The sequence below is a fragment of the Notolepis coatsorum genome (assembly GCF_963971535.1).
Source record: "Notolepis coatsorum genome assembly, chromosome: 20".
Lineage (NCBI taxonomy): Eukaryota > Metazoa > Chordata > Actinopteri > Aulopiformes > Paralepididae > Notolepis > Notolepis coatsorum.
In genome coordinates this window covers 15,001,672-15,020,283 of record NC_140184.1, presented here as the reverse complement: position 1 = coordinate 15,020,283, position 18,612 = coordinate 15,001,672, and the positions used below count along the sequence as shown (strand labels likewise).

General features: G+C 43.5%; 1 protein-coding gene across 1 annotated transcript; it reads left to right on the top strand.

Annotated features, from left to right (window-relative positions):
• The first annotated feature begins 8,431 nt into the window (after positions 1-8,431).
• Positions 8,432-18,275, top strand: LOC311246964 (annexin A2-A-like). The gene is made up of 13 exons (XM_084337234.1): positions 8,432-8,544; positions 9,747-9,807; positions 9,994-10,087; positions 11,049-11,143; positions 11,284-11,397; positions 12,412-12,502; positions 12,599-12,678; positions 13,539-13,598; positions 13,687-13,780; positions 14,301-14,396; positions 15,487-15,545; positions 16,000-16,122; positions 17,724-18,275. The coding sequence occupies exons 2-13, from the start codon at positions 9,757-9,759 to the stop codon at positions 17,781-17,783; spliced, it is 1,017 nt and encodes a 338-aa protein (XP_084193360.1). The 5' UTR covers positions 8,432-8,544; positions 9,747-9,756; the 3' UTR covers positions 17,784-18,275.
• The last annotated feature ends 337 nt before the right edge of the window (positions 18,276-18,612 follow it).

Here is an 18,612-nt window from a genome sequence, read left to right as displayed (position 1 = left end):
TATTCCAGTTCTTGGGAGCATTCAATCCTCGATCCACTGACTTCTAAAGGTTATGTTAAAGTGGCATGTGTTCTAGTTATGCTCCTCTGGTTACATGATCTTGAAGTTGGCATGCTTCAAATGTGAAAGTATATAATCTTCATACATTTTTGCCATGTTTTCTATACAAAATATTTTTCTTCAAAGTAACTAGTAACTGATGCATTCAGATAAGTGTAGTGTAGAAATGTAGAGTAAAAAGTACAATATTTCCTTTGAAATATAGTGGAGTAAAAGAATGAAGTTCCCTAAAATTACAATAGTCAAGTAAAGTACAAGTAGCTCGAAATTGTACTTAAGTACAGTACTTGACTAAAAGTACTTAGTTACTTTCCACCACTACTGTTTGGTATCACGACCTGGGGGCAGACGATGCCCTTTGGCTGGCAAGCTGATGGACACCACTCCTTTCCATTTGAGGTATATGGTTCATTCAAAACATTTAAAATGTTATCTTAAAGATTAATTTTGATCATTTGAAATGAGGAACGTGTCGATTCAACCACGTACAATTGCTTTGGAATAAGCACATCATTTACTTGGTTGAGACTACCTCATCGCCGGACCACTAAATGCTTGCTGAAATCTTGATCCTCCAATCACAACTGTTGCTCTAGGTCAATTGTGCGTGTGCGTGGTTGAGTACATGGTCCAATAGACCGTTACTTTTCCCATTTATCTTCTATTTAAAGACAATCATTTCCTGCCATAATATTTCTTTTTACAGAAGTGTGAAAAAACATTTATATACTTTTTAATTTTTTTATTATTCTCTCCCATAAAGGACCTTTTTTGACATGTGGGTTCCAAGTAATTCTTGTCTTGATAGTGATACAAAAACCAAGGTTCCCTTTTTTCATAATCTGTACAATAGTAAACTGTAACATGAGCTTTTGGTTTATCAGAGCATTACAACACTCAGCAAAGCAGTGCTCTGGCAGCCAATGATCTGCAGCCTGTACTCTGTTGGTAAAATACCGTAGAGGAGAGGCATGCAGGAGGTGGAGACTAGTGTGTTTGTGTGTAATACTAATAATGAAGTCATCTGGACAAGTTTGAACCTTTTCTGCCACACACCTCATCACGTGTGTATTGCATAAGCAGCATATACGCACATCGTACATTGGAAAAAGATATTTATTCCCATAATGGCACATATAATTCCATATTCTGCATATTTCATATAGCTTTATCATGGCTAATTTGTCATCAGTAATAAAACTGCATTTACTGTAGGAAACCTCCTGACCTTTGACACTGATCTTACTGCAACACATTCTTCTTGAAGAAAGAGCCTCATATTGCATAATGCAGGGAGCATATCTGACCATGTGAGCTGGCTAGATAGAATCACATTTGTGTGATCGCTCGTCCCCTCGCCAAGAAGCCTGCCTGCCTTCCACACCCAGACCATGGCTGACAGACTAAAAACACACTTCTTCAATCAATATCTGGCAAAAAAAACCAAAAAAAACTACTAACCTTCGTACTGTCTTTTTACTATTATGCACGTTGTTACTAAGTAATCTACCTTGCCTATATTACTACCTACTATGCTAATATGTCTATACTACTATGCACTCAAGACTGTAGCACTCAAGTTCGACACTGTTTGACGAACAACGTTACTTAGCTGCTGAGTTGTACCCTTCCTGCTGACTTGTTCCACTTGTGAGTCGCTTTGGATAAAAGCTTCAGCTAAATGACTACATGTAAATGTAAACGCTGGCCTGGTATTCTAACCCTGATTCTTGCCTTTATTCTGGTGGTGGCATTATTATTAGGCTCATCGTGTTGAATACATACCTTCAAAGGGTGGAATCTTGGATTGCAGGGTTGGTGTGTTACCTTGAGTTGGGTGGGGGTGTGTTACCTTGAGTTATCAAAATTTTTACTGAAACATCTATCAAATCACTATTTTACTGAAACATCTATCAAATCACTTTTTACTGAAACATTAAATCACTATTTTTACTGAAACATCAAATCACAATTTTTACGGAAACATCTATCAAATCACAGTATTTTTCAATGCTTTTTATTAATGGAACCGAATATATCCAATATCCAATCTGTCTTGATAACAGATTTGAACCAACTTTTAAACCTTTCAAAGCTGGGTACTACAACAGTACTTCTTAAACATCAATGAAACCACAGGAACTATACACACAGAGTCTCCACCACCAGCGCTTGTGTCCCTTGACATATGAATTGTTGTGCAAATCACACGGGCTCCATGCCAACCGGTGCCAACCGGTGCCACTTGGACGCCTAAACAGGAGAAAAGGAGCTTTTGCGTTTTAATTATGCCGTTAAAGTGAATGAGTTGTCAAGTCTGACATGCTTTATTGAGCTTTAACGTACCTTTTAGCAAATGAGGTGCTTGGCCATACCCAGCGACGGGGGGGGGGGGGGGGGGGGGCTCGTGTCAGTGATTGAGTGAAGGTTATTTGAGGGTTGCGTGGTTGTTTGCATAGGGGGCCGGCTGAATTACTGCATCAGTCTTTGAGCCTGTCCCGGTGTACAGCGCTTTCAAATGAATTATTAAAAACAAATAAAATGGGATTGAGTGAGGAACGGGGGACCACGTTACCCCCAAACGCATTGGACAACCTCATTTCAATTACAGGTGCCTGCCAAGAGGGTTGACGCCAGGGTTTGGAGGGCAAATTGGCTAATATTTATATCTAGCACCGTGAATCATAACTATAGGGTTACTGTAGATACAGGCCTCACTCTTACTATAGCAAACAGCACCTCAGGTGAATGAGTCACTCTGAGTCACAGAGGGAATAGCCTCACAAATCAGTCTCTTCGCATTACAATATGATGACGCGTGGCAGAAAAGACACCCGGGATGAGCGAAGCTATTGGATGTGGCGTCACGTGACATCACACTAGAGAGGCATGGCATAAGGGAGGAGAATGAGGCCATATTGTGATGATATTTATCTGAGAATGATTTTCTTTCCCTGGCACAGTCTTACACAGGACTAATCACATCACTGTAAAACAGAAATGTGTAAAAGGTTATTTTGTTGGTCAATATTCAACTATTTAGACTAGTTTAACATGGAGGACTCACTCATACTGTACTGTACAGAGTGTAATAATAATAATAATAATAAATATGACTTATATAGTGATTTTCTAGAACTCAAAGCCGCTTTACACTAAGGGGTTGGATAGTTAGACAAACAACAGACAAACATAACACAAACACACAAGGATGGATGGGGGGCTATAGGAGAAGGCAGTGGAGAAGAGATGGATGTTGAGGTGGGATTGGAAAACTGTGAGGTACTCTGAGCCTCTAATGTCTCGGGAGAGAGAGAGTTCCAGAACTATGCAGCTGCCCTGGAGAAGAGCTCTGTCCCCAAAGCTGTGAAGGATGGACTTGGGGATGGAGAGAGGGAAGACTGAGGTGGATCTGAGGGACGGAGAGGGTTAGTAGGGGGAGAGGAGGTCAATGAGATATTGGGAGGGGGTCGTTGGTGAAGGGTTTTTTTTATAGGTGAAGACTACAATTTTGTAGTTAATCCGGTGGGAGACAGGAAGCCACGGGTATTTTAGGACTGAGGTGATGTGGTGCCAGGATCTGGTGTGAGTTAGAAGTCTGGATGCATTCTGGACCAGCTGGAGTCTATTGATGGAGCAGCACTGATAGAGTAGAGAGTTGCAGTAGTCACTCAGAGTGTAGTTTAACATGAAGCTGTTATCGCTTCATGTAGCACGCTATGACTGGTGTCATGGCTCTGCTTTGTCATTGCATCGTATCAGGGGTGAGGGGTCATGAGGGGGTGAACTGGTAAAACCTCCCTCCCCTTTTTCTGATTGGTCAGGGGGTTGGGCCTCCTGTCCTTCTGGCTTCCTGTCACGTTGCTGGATCAGCGCGTCACAGGGTAGGGAGGGTGGGGGGAGTTTCCTGGTCCCACGCCATATTGGGCGGTGGGCCACGGAATTCCCCCCGCCATAGAGTACGTCACTGGGCGCGTTTCTATTGGTTGTGAGACTTTCGTGAGTTATTTTCAGGCTCCATGTTGTGGACCTCTGTTACAGGAAGTTTCAGAGCCTCCTCCTCAGGGAGTTTCAGAGCCTCCTCGTGAGTTTCAGACCCTCCCTCTCAGTGAGGGAGCCTCCTCAGAGTTTCAGAGCCTCCTCCACAGATTGTCAAGGTGAGTAGAACTTAAAAAGAAGTTCTGCTCTGTTGTATGTGTATTGAGCTTGGTAGGTGATGCAATGCAGTATAGGGATGCACGATATTGATCTTTTGACACCGATACCGATAACTTTATGCTCCTCAAGCCGATAACCGATATCGATAACCGATATTTATTGTATTATAATTTTTTTTTAAATGTATATATATATATATATATTTTTTTAATCAATTTTTTATTTTTTTTTTTTTTTTAGTATTTATAAGCTCCGACGTCATCGGTACTGCTATCGGTACTCGAGAAATTATGGAGTTTTTTTTTTGAGGAATTTAAACGTCGCAAACTAATCTTGTTGGTCGTTTTCTATCTCTCCTCCCTCGGTCTCTCTCTGCCTGCGCGAGCCGGCTGTGCTCTTACACACACTCACTCACACACACACACACACACACACACACAGGTGCTGCCGAGTGCAGACAGCTCTGCTCTCGACAGCACCCGTGTGTGCGTGTGTGTGTGTGTGAGTGAGTGTGTGTAAGAGCACAGCCGGCTCGCGCAGGCAGAGAGAGACCGAGGGAGGAGAGATAGAAAACGGCCAACAAGATTAGTTTGCGACGTTTAAATTCCTCAAAAAAAGTCTGGGTCTATTTTACTAAAGTCGATGCTGACAACGCTCGTTGCCACAAGTGCAACAAGGCATTTGCCAGTAATGTATAAGCGCTGGTACTTGTCAATGTGGCTGGCGGGGAGCAGCTAACGTTATAGCTCCGAGTAGAATAATGGCCGACAATCCGGAGGTAAATAAACGAACTAGAGCTTCTGATTGGTGGTAAGAAGAAGAGGTGGGTGCAAGCGGAGGGACGTAATTGGCAGATCGACTGTCTGTCTCCGAATGTAACGTGACTACGTCACAGCCAAGAAAGGGAGCGCTGGATTTGTGTAAAACTCCCTGTTCCTAAACCACACGCTGTCAGTCATACCACAGTACTGGCAAAACGGGAGGAGGCTATAATAAAAACAAGCGCCCTTCATCCAAATCCACCCACAACGGATTTCTTTTAACCAAAAAATGTATTATATATTATCGGAGCTATTAATAACGTTATCGGGTTTATCGGGATGACGTCATAATTGCTGATATCGGCCCGATAATTATCGGCCCGATAATTATCGTGCATCCCTAATGCAGTAGAGACGATTTGTTCTTCTGCTCTGCTCCCTACTAGTAGTGTGTATATTGGGTCAGAGCCTCCTCCTCAGGGAGTTTCAGAGCCTCCTCGTGAGTTCAGAGCCTGCCTCTCAGTGAGGGAGCCTCCTTAGAGTTTCAGAGCCTCCTCCTCAGAGAGTCCTAGTCCAATTGTTACATAGCTCAATGTTGCATATGTCTTTTCAATTTATTGCTCACGTGGGAAGTCTCTCTGGGGGTTCCCCGTCCCCTCTTTTGTGGAGCAGGTTGACTGGGTGTTGTTTGGGGAGTTCCCTGACTCCTCGCCTGTAATGGTCGGTTGAGTCATGGGATTCCCCCCGCCATAGGGTACGTCACTCCCCGTCCCCTCTTTTATGGAGCAGGTTGACAGGTGTTGTTTTCCCTCAGCCGCGTCGTATGGGACCCATGTCCGTATTTTTTTCTGTGAAAAAAGCTGCTTCTTGTCGTTCTCCCAGGCGGCTTGGAGGAACGGTATCTGGGTTCTTGTTAGAATGTCCATTGATATGTTTTGGGTCTCGACGTGTACATACTGCTGGCCCTGGGTGCTTCTGATAGGAACCATGCATGGGATTGCGCGCCTTGGTTGCTCATCATTGAAACAGCGTTTTTATGGGGCAACTGGATGGAGTTTGTCTCTTCCGAGCGCCAGTGTACTAGGCTTGTCTCGACGAATTCTCATTCATATCTGGGGGATGTTAACGGAATAGATCAAAGCATTGGTAGAGGGGTCTCACGCCCTTGGGGTGGGCCACCGGGCGCGGTGCTTTGTGTTCTGACCGTCTGGGTGGCGCCCTCTATAATCTTTTGGATCGACACGCGTACCTACCCCCCTCCTGGGACTGGGGATGGCGGCGTGATTAGGGCACGGGACTGGTTCTGGTCGCGCCGGACCAGGTCAGTTAACCCGTTGTCTGCCGGGGCGCAGATCTGCTGTTCTGGTACCCTGAGGGACTTGTGTTTTTTCGGGGGGAAAATGCCGGGTCGGCCCAGGCGTTGCAGGGTTTGACGTTATGGAGGTGTTCGTGGTTATGTTACTACGTGTTATCCCTCACTGTTGCTTGGTCCATGTTGTGTTGTACCTTGCACCGTGCTGAAGGAGCCTGGTCCTTCTCCATTCTTTTTCACCCCTCTCTTCTCCTGCTTGGCCGGGCTGGGAGGGGGCTGTCGAGGTGGTTCTTGTAGAACTCCTCTGGCATCCCTGTGTACGTCCCGGTCCGCCGGGCCCGGGTTCGAATTTGTTTTCGTCGACCTGTTGGCCTGGGTTAACCCCTTCTTGAAAACTGAAACACTTGTACTGCTGTATAGCCAGTGTATACCCGCAGTTGTGTTTTGGAGTTTTTTCTTGGGGGGTTATAGGAACAACCGCCTCATGTTAGAACCAAGGGGGTGGTTGGTTCACTGGTGTGTTGGTAGCAGAGTCAACTCTCGGGGTAGGCCGGGTTTGGCCCGTCTACCTGTGAGTGTGCCCCCGCACCTTTCATGACGTCTGCCAATCATGTCAGCCTTCTCTGCCTCGGCCCCTCTAGAGAGTCTAGGTTTTTTTTGTGGAGGCTGCGCAGCATGCCAGCATACGCCCCTTCCGCCGGGGTGCTGTTTCAGCAGACCCCTTTGGCGCCTGTCTAGTCCGCAGTGCTCCAGGCTCAGGTCGATTGGCCTGTTGCCTGGATTGAGGGATCAACCTCTTTTGGGGGTCGTCTCCCCGGTGCGCTGCCTGGTCCCCCTGTGGGTGTAGCCTCTTGAGTGCTTCGGGGCGGCGTGCTGTAGGGGGGAAGGGCCTGCTCTTGGATGGGCCCTGTCCGAATACGCTGGCGATGTGGGGGGTGGTGTCACTAGTGACCGCCTGGTGCGGTCTCGATGCTGCGGCGTCGTTGGCCTCACCAGGCCCCCTTTTCCGGGGGGTCCAGTCCCTTCCTGGGGCTGGGTCCTCCTTCGTGCTCCGCTGCTACGGCCTTGCCACGGGGTTGGGTTTTTGCGAGTGCGAGTGTAGTTTACTGTAACATGGAGGACTGACGTAGCCTTCCCAGCATGGTATGGTGCACCATTGTCCTGAGAAGAGAAGGAGCCAATAGATTAAAAAAGATTAAATATTAAACTGAACTTTGAAGAAGTCTTTATTCATGCACATTACACATGCAATGGGCGACACACATAGGAAACACACACATGCATTTTTTGGGGGGCTTGCTGTGAGGTGACAGTGTTAACCACTACACCACTGTGGCGTTGGAGATGGAGAATACTACTACATGACATTATGTACAGTACATGTTTATTGTCGAGCATCAGAACACAGCCTTGGGAGTTATAATGCGTATGGGGGCCTTCCACTTCCCAAAAGAGTTTATACACCACCTTGTTCCAAAGAGAAACTACAAACACATCACAAAGCCAAACATCTATCTGATGAAAAAGAAGGGCATTGCACTAACTAATACAAATAATAATAATGATGACATTTTCAATCTACTCCACAACAAGGACACAAAGTTTCATAGATGCAAAGCATTCAGCGTGACGTTAAAAGGCATTCTTCAACGTCTTCACAAGTGCGTAGGCTGCGCGTCGTCATACTTTTAGATCAAACATAACATCTGACATAGGTAAGCCGAATAGAGCACTGACATCCAACTTCACAATAACAGGCTGGAGCAACGGAATCCAAGAGTATTGGCCGCATTTCAAGTAAAATTGGCACGAATACAAATACTTCACATACCATATAAACAGACAAAACACAGCTACACACAGTCTTGTTGAAACTAAGATATTCACTTTTTGTGCATAGATTTAGGCCCATAACAGTTACGCCTTGGTCATCTCCTGGATGTATAAACCACAACCCGGATTGTTTGTTACACTGTCCATTATGGATTTTGTTCCATTCATTCAAGGAATTTACCCTCTTTGTAAATACTGTACGCTTTGCTCAATGAGTAAACCAGCGGCAGAGGGATTAGAGGGAGAGGAGGAGAGAGCAGGGAGGAAGAGGAGGAGTGTCAGGGGGGCAGGAGTTGGACCCTCACACTCACCCTATGTGAGTCAGACAGCCAGCCTGCTATTTAAACACCACACCCTGTGCGTACTCCATAACGGAGCTGCTCTGTCTGTCTGTCTGTCTGCTGGATCTAAACGCTAAAGGTAAGGCTGCCCCTGTGTCTTCCTCTGTGTTCACTCTCTCTCTCCTGCTTCAGTCAACACTTCTTCCAATGCAAATTACCTCAAATATGTGTTGCTTGTGTGTCTATGTGTGTATGCGTGTTGTTCATCTGCACTCTGTTGAACTGACTGAATGAATGAACAAGTGAGCGAGTGAGTGAGGAATTGGATGGGTGGATGGATGGATGACTGGATGGATGAATAAATGAATGGATCGGACTCTACCTTTCCCCCCCCCGCTATCAGCACATGTAAAAGTGTGTAAAAGCACACTAAAAAAACATTCAAGAGGAGTCTATTTTAAGACTAAATGCTGCAGTTATTTTAATCAGGCTTAATCGAGTTATATATTATAAGTAGTTAAATCTATGGCTGAGAAAAATACAGAGAGACGTATAGTTCTCTTGGAATCTCCCCTCCCATATGTACGTAGTTCAAGTTCAGATCTCGGCTGAGGGTCCTCTGGAATGTCTGTAGGGTGTAGCCAAGGGTGTGTTGGAGCAAAGTTTAGGTTTACGTGCCACGGTGGTTTATAGTGCGCGATGTCATCTTGGACTCTGACTGCAGTTACCTTGCTATCATAATTCATTATCCTTATTAAAGGGACCAGTAAGATGCGATCCAGCCTCGGTCTAATTGTTTACGGCTCAGGCGTTCCTGTGGTTAGGTTGAGACAGCGGCCACTCGTGTAGAAGCCTGTCGAATGAAACAGGATGTGTGATTCATGAGTTCATGATCGGGGTATGTTTCACACAGGGAGATGTTTACTCAGCTCCTTGCTCATCAACTGTTGCTAGGTGATGAAATATTGACTGCAACCCCCCCACCCCCCCGACTCCCTTCTCTAGTTTCCTGTTATTCAGGGTCAAAAAAGGCTCTGATATGAAAGATTTACTGTTTATTGTTCCTTTTAGAAAAGCCAAGATGAAATTAGCCAAAGGCTTAGTTATTACATTGGCTATACTACTACTAATGTCAATATACCTGATCTAATCTTATAAGCTATCTATAGAACCATAAACTTGAGGCCTCTGGGTTGTTTGCCTTGGTTGTGAATCCAGCTTACCAGGCCGTGTTACCATGGTTTCCTTGTCTGGCGTGGGGTTGTAAATCTACACGGTCCACTCCCAAGTCAAACTACACGGTTACTGCAATACCCTCTGTCTCTCTGGGTCTTTTTGCAGATATTACACAATGGCGTTGGTTTCAGAGTTCCTGGGACAGCTCACATTGAGCTACAGTGGGGTGAGTACTGAAACGACTCGACACTGTGACCGTACACACAGACCCCGGCGTCGCCAGGTGTGTTCCTACCGGAGGAAGCAATGAACTGGATGAGATACCGGCATGGTGTTATGGTGCCATCCAGAGATCAACAAGTGAATGTCATCCACTGTGTGATGTTTTAATTTCTACCCCTCGCCCCTGTAGGAGAGTGAGCCCAGATTCCCCACGGTGGTGCCAGCGCGTGACTTTGATCCTGCCAAGGACGCTGCCAGGATTGAGACCGCCGTCAAAACAAAAGGTGAGAGAATCACACGCCATTAAATCCAACAGTTGCACTATTGACTGAGCTAATACCCCTGTGGCGCTTTTCAGAAATCCCCCCGGGATTATGTAATCTGCTGAGCGCACCGTTCCATCACAGGCCCAATTTACTGGATATCAGCACTGACCAAATGCATACAGTACAGAGAGTGCCTTGCTAATTAGATACACAATTATCATTTAGATATGAACATGTCTTTCAACAGAAATTCCATAGTTACCGACTTCACTGACAATCTCACATGGAGACCCCTGCAGCGGCGCTAGGTGGAGTCATCGCTATCTGTTATAGGTTAACCAGACCAGAGACCCCTATTGTTCTACAGTCACAAAGAGTTTCTGAAGGATCGTTTGGATGCATAACCAAGTACCATGTCACCACATGATACAGACCAATACTTTTAAAACACCACTAACAGATACTCTAGCTCCGTTTGTTTTCTTTTTGTTTGCCTCTGAGTGGAAATGGCTATTCCAGAGTGCTGGGCGCCTCCATTCGGTCAAACTGAGTCACTTCCTGTCTGTTGGTGAGTCACTCCCTGCACACGAGGTCTGGTAGTAACCACAGGCCTTTTTTTATTCACAGCCTGCCTAGTAAAATAGAGTCTGTGCTAAACGCTAACTCACTCCAGTGCCAGCGTGGGGATGAACTGAGTCAATATTTCCACCATGTTTGGAAGCATGGAAAACGACAGTTTCAAACTATGGCCAGGAAAGAAAGTTAGGTTTAGCTGAAACTAAATGTAAGCCACATTTTAGAGACAAAAAAAACATGTTTTTTTTTTTTATTCCATATGGACATGTCTGGAGAGACAGATTTGAGCCAAAACAAACTGCATGTTTCTAAACACACATAATGCAGATAGACCTTGCATTTAAGGACAATACTGTGTACACAGTATATTAATCAATGCTGATATTGTGTCTCCTGTGACCAGGTGTAGATGAACAGACCATCATTGACATCCTGACGAGGAGAAGCTATGACCAAAGGAGAGAGGTCGCATTTGAGTATGAAAAGCTGGCGAAGAAGGTAAATTCACAACATTCCTAAAACATACAAGTGCGTGATGCAGTGTACAGTTGTTTAGGTGTGAAAAGATATCAAATTTGTATGCTTAGTGTTTTATATAGGTATGAATTCTGATTCTATGGCTATCTGCATTGTCTCAGGATATGATCACAGCCCTCAAGGGGGCGCTGTCCGGTTCTCTGGAGGGACTGATTCTAGGTCTGATGAAGAGCACTGTCGAGTACGACGCCTCGGAGCTCAAAGCCTCTGTGAAGGTAAGGGAGAGGGTGATGTATATTCTTTACGTCTTTACGGCACACTAGCCGTGCATGAGACCTTGTAAACCTGAAAACCTCTCTTGCATAGGGACGATTTCTGGTTGTTGCAATACTATTCTTTATGGCGGACTAGCCTTACCTGAGACCTTGTAGGCCTGAATACCTCTCTTGCATAGGGCTGGTTTCCCTTCAGCACGTTGACTGTAACTGCAGCTATGGTTAACAGTTGGTTAATATAGTTACATTCGTTTACAATTTTATATGCTTATTTTTGTATATTAATAATAATACACTCAATTGTATTTCACTGTATTTCTTATGGGTTTATATAAGATATATTAGTGGCACACTATTTCTATTTGTTTGTGCAATTATTTCATCTCACGAGAATTGGTCCACCTGGTATCCGGTGACGTGTTTCCACCTTCTTTCTCTTGAGTTGCGACATGATTGTGGGTGGATTATTGACTTACCTGTCAATCTTAACAAGCAAAAGACAATCCATCAAGACAACTTAACAAGACAATCTTCCAAGATAAGGATCAAAGACATACCACCATAACGCATCGATGTTCTCTTATACTGGCACACAGCCAATAAGATTTTACGGTTTGGATGGAGAATGAACAAGCTTCATTAAAATCAGTTCAAGAAATCTACTTGTGTTAATTGCGTCGTGCCCGGAGGATGTCACATTGACTGATATTTGGTGTCCCATGAACCTCAATTCAAACTATACTATGCTAAAATCCAGCCTATCTGTACTTATTATAATTAATATTGTATTATTAGTACTCAAATCCAAGCTTTTTTGATAAATGTCTAATTAAGCAAATGGCCGTCTCCATGCAACCATCCATGCAATCATCATTCGTTCATATTGTAAATGTGACTGAACAATTTCAGATATCAAGATAGTAGAAAACGCTACAATACACAAGTGACCTCCATTGCTAAGGGGGTTCAGGAGTTAAACAGCCTATAAACACCATATATCCTTCCCCTGTCTAGGGTTTGGGAACAGATGAAGAGAGCCTCATTGAGATGGTCTGCTCCAGAAGCAGCGATGAAATCCTGGAGATCAAGAAGGTTTACAAAGAAAGTAAGTTCAGCGTTTTCACAACAGCTTTCCAATAATGTTGAATGAGATCAAATTCCTCAGTTTTCCTGATCTAAACTCGATGATTTTGACGCACAGTGTTCAAGAAGGAGCTAGAGAAGGATGTGGCTGGAGACACATCAGGGGATTTCGCTAAGCTCCTGCTGTCCCTCCTACAGGTAGGACCGTCTCTGTCTTTAGATGGGCCAATACTGGGGCTTTGGGTACTGGGTACTGCTAATCAGGGGTGTGAAAAGTACCCAGAAATTATACTTAAGTGAAAGTATGGGTACCGTCTCAAAATCTTACTCAAGTAAAAGTCAGAGTACATGGCTAAAAACACACTTGAGTAAAAGTCAAAACGTTTCTACTTTTAAATGTACTTAAGTACTAAAAAGTTAAAGTAAAAACTTTTTTTTATTCCCGGGCAATGAAATGTTCCGTTTCGTCCTCTTCATCACTCGTACTATCGTTTGTGGCCATCTTCTGTAGCTTGTCACTCTGACTGTCTATTCTTCTGATAGCAGGTGTTTAATCAAAGATCCCCGCTTTCTAGTCTTGCACAAGGACCAATCAGCATGGGTATGGGCGGGTTCATTTTCCACTGATGGGGATTTGATTGGCGGTTTTTAAATAAAGTGCGGCCGCAGGATTAATAACGTTAACGTTAGTTCGGCCAGAGAAACAAATATACTAATTAAAATGGTTGGACCTCGAGACCTACTTTGTACTTTTTAGGTCTGCATTTTAAATGTAAGGAGTAAAACGTTTTTTTTCTTTCTCTGAAATGTAATTGAGTAAAAGTACAAGTATATTACAAACCTAATAATACTTGAGTAAAATACAAATCCCCCAAAACAGGACGTAAGTATTGTAACAAAGTACAATTACTCAAGTACTTTACACCCTGCTAATACCATGCTTGATGATTCATATACAATAAATCACTTCATTTCCATACTCTAGTCAATATGGTAGTACTTAAGGAGTACTTATCTATGAATGAATACCCATTGATGATCATTTTCAACCCACACAGACCAAGAGAGACGAACCCTCTAATGTGATTGATTATGAGAAAATCGACGAGGATGCAAGGGTAAGTCAAACCAATGGAGACCTTCAGAATCCTCTGTCGGAGGCGTCCAAGCGATGTTCTCTTACAACCACACGTCTTCCACCCGCAGGCTCTCTATGAAGCAGGAGTGAAGAGGAAGGGGACTGATGTAACCACCTGGATCTCCATCATGTCTGAGAGGAGTGTCCCCCACCTACAGAAAGGTACACCCCCCCCCCCCCACACACACACACACACTGCACAGACCCTTCATAAGATGACATAACATGAAGGGTGCGTGGAAACACTGTTTGAGAGTCTAACCTTAACCGTCTGTAGTGTGGTAGTGAAAGGGTTAACCTTCTATAATGTGGTAGTTAAAGGGTTAACCTTTGGTAGCGTGGTAGTGAAAGGGTTAACCGTATGTTGTGTGGTAGTGAAAGGGTTAACTGTCTGTAGTGTGGTAGTGAAAGGGTTAACCTTATGTAGTGTGGTAGTGAAAGGGTTAACTGTCTGTAGTGTGGCAGTGAAAGGGTTAGCCTTCTGTAGTGTGGTAGTGAAAGGGTTAACCGTCTGTAGTGTGGTAGTGAAATGGTTAACCTTATGTAGTGTGGTAGTGAAAGGGTTAACCTTCGGCAGCGTGGTAGTGAAAGGGTTAACTGTCCCGCTGTCTTTACCCAGTCCCATCATGGTGACGGTGGTATTTAAAGAAAATTTGTGTTGTCTGTCTGTGTTGGTCTGCAGTCTTTGACAGATACAAGAGCTACAGTCCATACGACATGAAGGAGAGCATTAAGAAGGAGGTGAAGGGAGATCTGGAGAAGTCCTTCCTCACACTGGGTAAATGTTTAACACGCAATTCAACATATATACATAGTTACGTATACTGCATACAGTACATAGATAGATTAGATACATACATAGGCCTACATGCATACATACATACATACATACATACATACATACATACATACATACATACATACATACATACATACAATACATACATACATACATACATACATACATACATACATACATACATACATACATACATACATACATACATACATACATACATACATACATACATACAAGATACAAGATACTTTAATGCCACACAACGGTTGGTGGTAATTGTTTTCGGTACAGTTTGTTAAAAGCACTGGGACATCAACATGAAACATCAGACATCAAACGCCCCCCCCTCCCACCTCCCTACAATAAATACATAGATACATAAATACATACAGGACAGTCACATATAACAGTGTCAGTCAGTGACGGATGCTTGCCCGTCTGTGCAAGGGGGGGGGGGGGGGGGGGGAGTCTTTAGTGTTCAGACTGCTGTGGGGAAAAAACTGTTTGTAATAATAATAATACAATAATACAATACATACTACTGTACATAATACATTAAAATAGCTGTACCATATACGTTTTGTTGATACCTGCTAAAAGAAGCCTTTCTATACCAGCCAGGCAGTTGGTTAGTTTGTTAGTCTCCAAACTGATCTCTCTCTCTCTCTCTCTCTCTCTCTCTCTCTCTCTCTCTCTCTCTCTCTCTCTCTCTCTCTCTCTCTCTCTCTCTCTCTCTCTCTCTCTCTCTCTCTCTCTCTCTCTCTCCCTGTAACAACCTTAGAACTGGCACAATCAACTGATTAGAATACCCAGAGGCCCCCTCTCTCTCTCTCCTCTACTCCTGTTTTGTGTTGGCTGTCAGTTCATTCCCTATTAAGCCTAATTGCAAGCTGTTTGGAGAAAAACAACATTTAATTTCAAGGGATGATTCCCCAAAGAAATGGTGGGATTTGTGCTTGACGATTCTAACCAGGGACTCTTTTAAGAGTACAAGAGGGGAAACGCCAGGGAGGAAACAGGAAGTGAGTAGGTTAACTAAATACCTGTTCTGCTCCCCTTCTCCCTGCAGTGGAGTGCTTTGAAAACAAGCAGCTGTACTTTGCAAACAAACTCAGTGAAGCTATGAAGGTAAGTTCTGAGAAGATAATCAAACTGTCTGGAGTAAGATTTTGATTGTGCCGTGAATATGTAACCATTAAAACTACATAGACTTAGCTGTCATTCAGTTCCATAGTTTAGAATTCTCTAACAGCAAATCAGCATATATATATATGGGTCAGACAACTAACAACAGACAATTGATTGATTGGCTAATTTATTGGCACTATATTAACACTTAATACAGACATTCATAATGTCACCAACATCACAGTTTCGCCCTATTAACAATATAGCCTACAACAAGTTGTGAACATATATATATATTTTTGTGTTTTGCATTATGTATTGTGGTGGCATTATACACCAATGATAACCGTATCTGTGTAATCAGTGTATACCTTTACCATACAATTCCCACCACTCTCACATCCATTATAACATCATATCTTGACCGTGGCTGTGACTTCTTCTTAATGTCCAGAGTAAAGGTGCGAAGGAGAAGGTGGTGACTAGGATCTTGGTGTCTCGCTGTGAAGTCGACCTCATGAAGATCCGGACAGAGTTCAAGAAGCAGCACGGAGTGTCGCTGTACCAGACCATCTCTGTGAGTCTCTCTCTCTGTCTGTCTCACTCTCTGTCTGTCTCTCTCTATGTCTGTCTCACTCTCTGTCTGTCTGTCTCTATGTCTGTCTCACTCTCTGTCTGTCTCTCTCTATGTCTGTCTCACTCTCTCTGTCTATGTCTCTCTGTCTGTCTATGTCTCTGTCTGTCTCTCTCTATGTCTGTCTCACTCTCTCTGTCTATGTCTCTGTCTGTCTCTCTGTCTGTCTATGTCTCTGTCTGTCTATGTCTCTGTCTGTCTCTCTCTCTCTCTGTCTATGTCTCTGTCTGTCTCTCTCTCTCTCTGTCTGTCTATGTCTCTGTCTGTCTCTCTCTCTGTCTGTCTATGTATCTGTCTGTCTCTCACTCTCTCTGGCTATGTCTCTGTCTGTCTCTCTCTCTGTCTGTCTATGTCTCTGTCTGTCTATGTCTCTGTCTGTCTCTCTCTCTGTCTGTCTATGTCTCTGTCTGTCTCTCTCTCTCTCTGTCTGTCTATGTCTCTGTCTGTCTCTCTCTCTCTCTGTCTGTCTCACTCTCTCTGTCTATGTCTCTGTCTGTCTCACTCTCTGTCTGTATATGTCTCTGTCTGTCTATGTCTCTGTCTGTCTCTCTCTCTCTGTCTGTCTCACTCTCTCTGTCTATGTCTCTGTCTGTCTCACTCTCTGTCTGTCTATGTCTCTGTCTGTCTATGTCTCTGTCTGTCTCTCTGTCTGTCTATGTCTCTATCTGTCTCTCTGTCTGTCTATGTCTCTATCTGTCTCTCTGTCTGTCTATGTCTCTGGATGTCTCTCTGTCTGTCTGTCTCTCTGTCTGTATATGTCTCTGTCTGTCTATGTCTCTGTCTGTCTGTCTGTCTGTCTGTCTGTCTGTCTGTCTGTCTGTCTGTCTGTCTGTCTGTCTGTCTGTCTCTCTCTGTCTGTCTATGTCTCTCTCTCTCTGTCTGTCTCTCTGTCTGTCTATGTCTCTGTCTGTCTATGTCTCTGTCTGTCTATGTCTCTGTCTGTCTATGTCTCTGTCTATGTCTCTGTCTGTCTCTCTCTCTATCTGTCTCTGTCTGTCTATGTCTCTCTGTCTGTCTCTGTCTGTCCCCACAATGGTGGAACGAACTTCCCACCACAGTTAGGACAGCCGAAACACGTCCAATCTTTCGCAGGCTACTAAAGACGCACTTCTTCTATCATTATCTGAAATGAAAAAAAAGAGAGATATATATAACTCTAACCCTAACTAACCTTACTGTCATGCACTTGTCCTAATCCACTATAGCACTCAACACTTTGATGAACATTGTTACTCAGCTGATAGAGTTGTACCCTTCCTGATGACTTGTCGTACAGAACTTGTAAGTCGCTTTGGATAAAAGCGTCAGCTAAATGACTAAATGTAATGTAAATTCTCGTTCTCCCACTAAGTCTTCTCCTCGCTCACTTTCTCAACTCCCAGACACGCCTTGCTGTGATATTTCACTGCTCCGTGCAATTGTACCCTCTGCTCCAGGCTGTAATTGCTTCATAATGGCCTTTGGCTGGTTTGGTTGCTACAAGTAAAAATATCAACACGGTGTCTTCTCCCCAATGACTTTCCTCCGTCTTGTCATCCAACCAGGAACACACAAAGGGAGACTATGAGAAGGCCCTGCTCAGCCTGTGTGGAGGAGATGACTAAAGCTGAACCATATCTTCACATTCCAGAAGCCCTCTAGCCCTTTCACTGCCACACGACAGAAGGTTAACCCTTTACTATCACACAACCAACCTTCTGTGAATTGTCGGAGTGCAAGGGTTAACCGTTTTGGTAGTGTGGCAGTGAAAGGGTTAAGCATGATGATTCCCATTCATTGGTGGAGTTTCTTGAGGAGTGATGTCTGTTGTTTTGTAGAACTTTTTCTGACTGGCGTATTACAGTATTAGGGTCCTGTGTTTTTATTCTTTAAAAACATATTTAAGTCATCTTTCTGTGAAAATCTTTAATTCTGTCCCATGGTGCCAATTCAAAATTGCTGGGAATTGCTGGAATTGTGTTAATTAAGGAATTGCTGGAATTGTGTTAATTCATTTGCTGTTCAGATCTAACTACGTGTAACTGCGAGTGTTTTTTTTGAATGGCTATGCTCTTGATGATGTTTATTATTTGAAGTAAAGTCGGACATTTCAAGTACGTTCTGTTCTCATGTGCTATTCCTTGTACACCCACTAGAGTGAGCTAGAGTAGTACCAAGAGTCTCCCATCACTAAGACCAGTGCTGTGGAAAGGGTTTTTACTATTTGAAAGGCTGACAGTTTATTTATCTCTGAACCTTATACACACCACTTTATGAAAAGCATATTTACAAAAAAAAATGTAATAATAAAAGCATATTATGGTGATTTTGGCAAATATTTAAGAAAAAGCATGTTATGGATTTAAATAATAAAACAAACAATATATATATATATATATATATATATATATATATATATATATATATATATATATATATATATATATATATATA

Coding starts and splice junctions, on each gene's coding strand:
- LOC311246964 (XM_084337234.1), top strand. CDS start 9,757: ATGGCGTTGGTTTCAGAGTTCCTGGGACAGCTCACATTGAGCTACAGT. Junction 9,808..9,993: donor TCACATTGAGCTACAGTGGG/GTGAGTACTGAA, acceptor TCGCCCCTGTAG/GAGAGTGAGCCCAGATTCCC. Junction 11,398..12,411: donor AGCTCAAAGCCTCTGTGAAG/GTAAGGGAGAGG, acceptor TCCCCTGTCTAG/GGTTTGGGAACAGATGAAGA.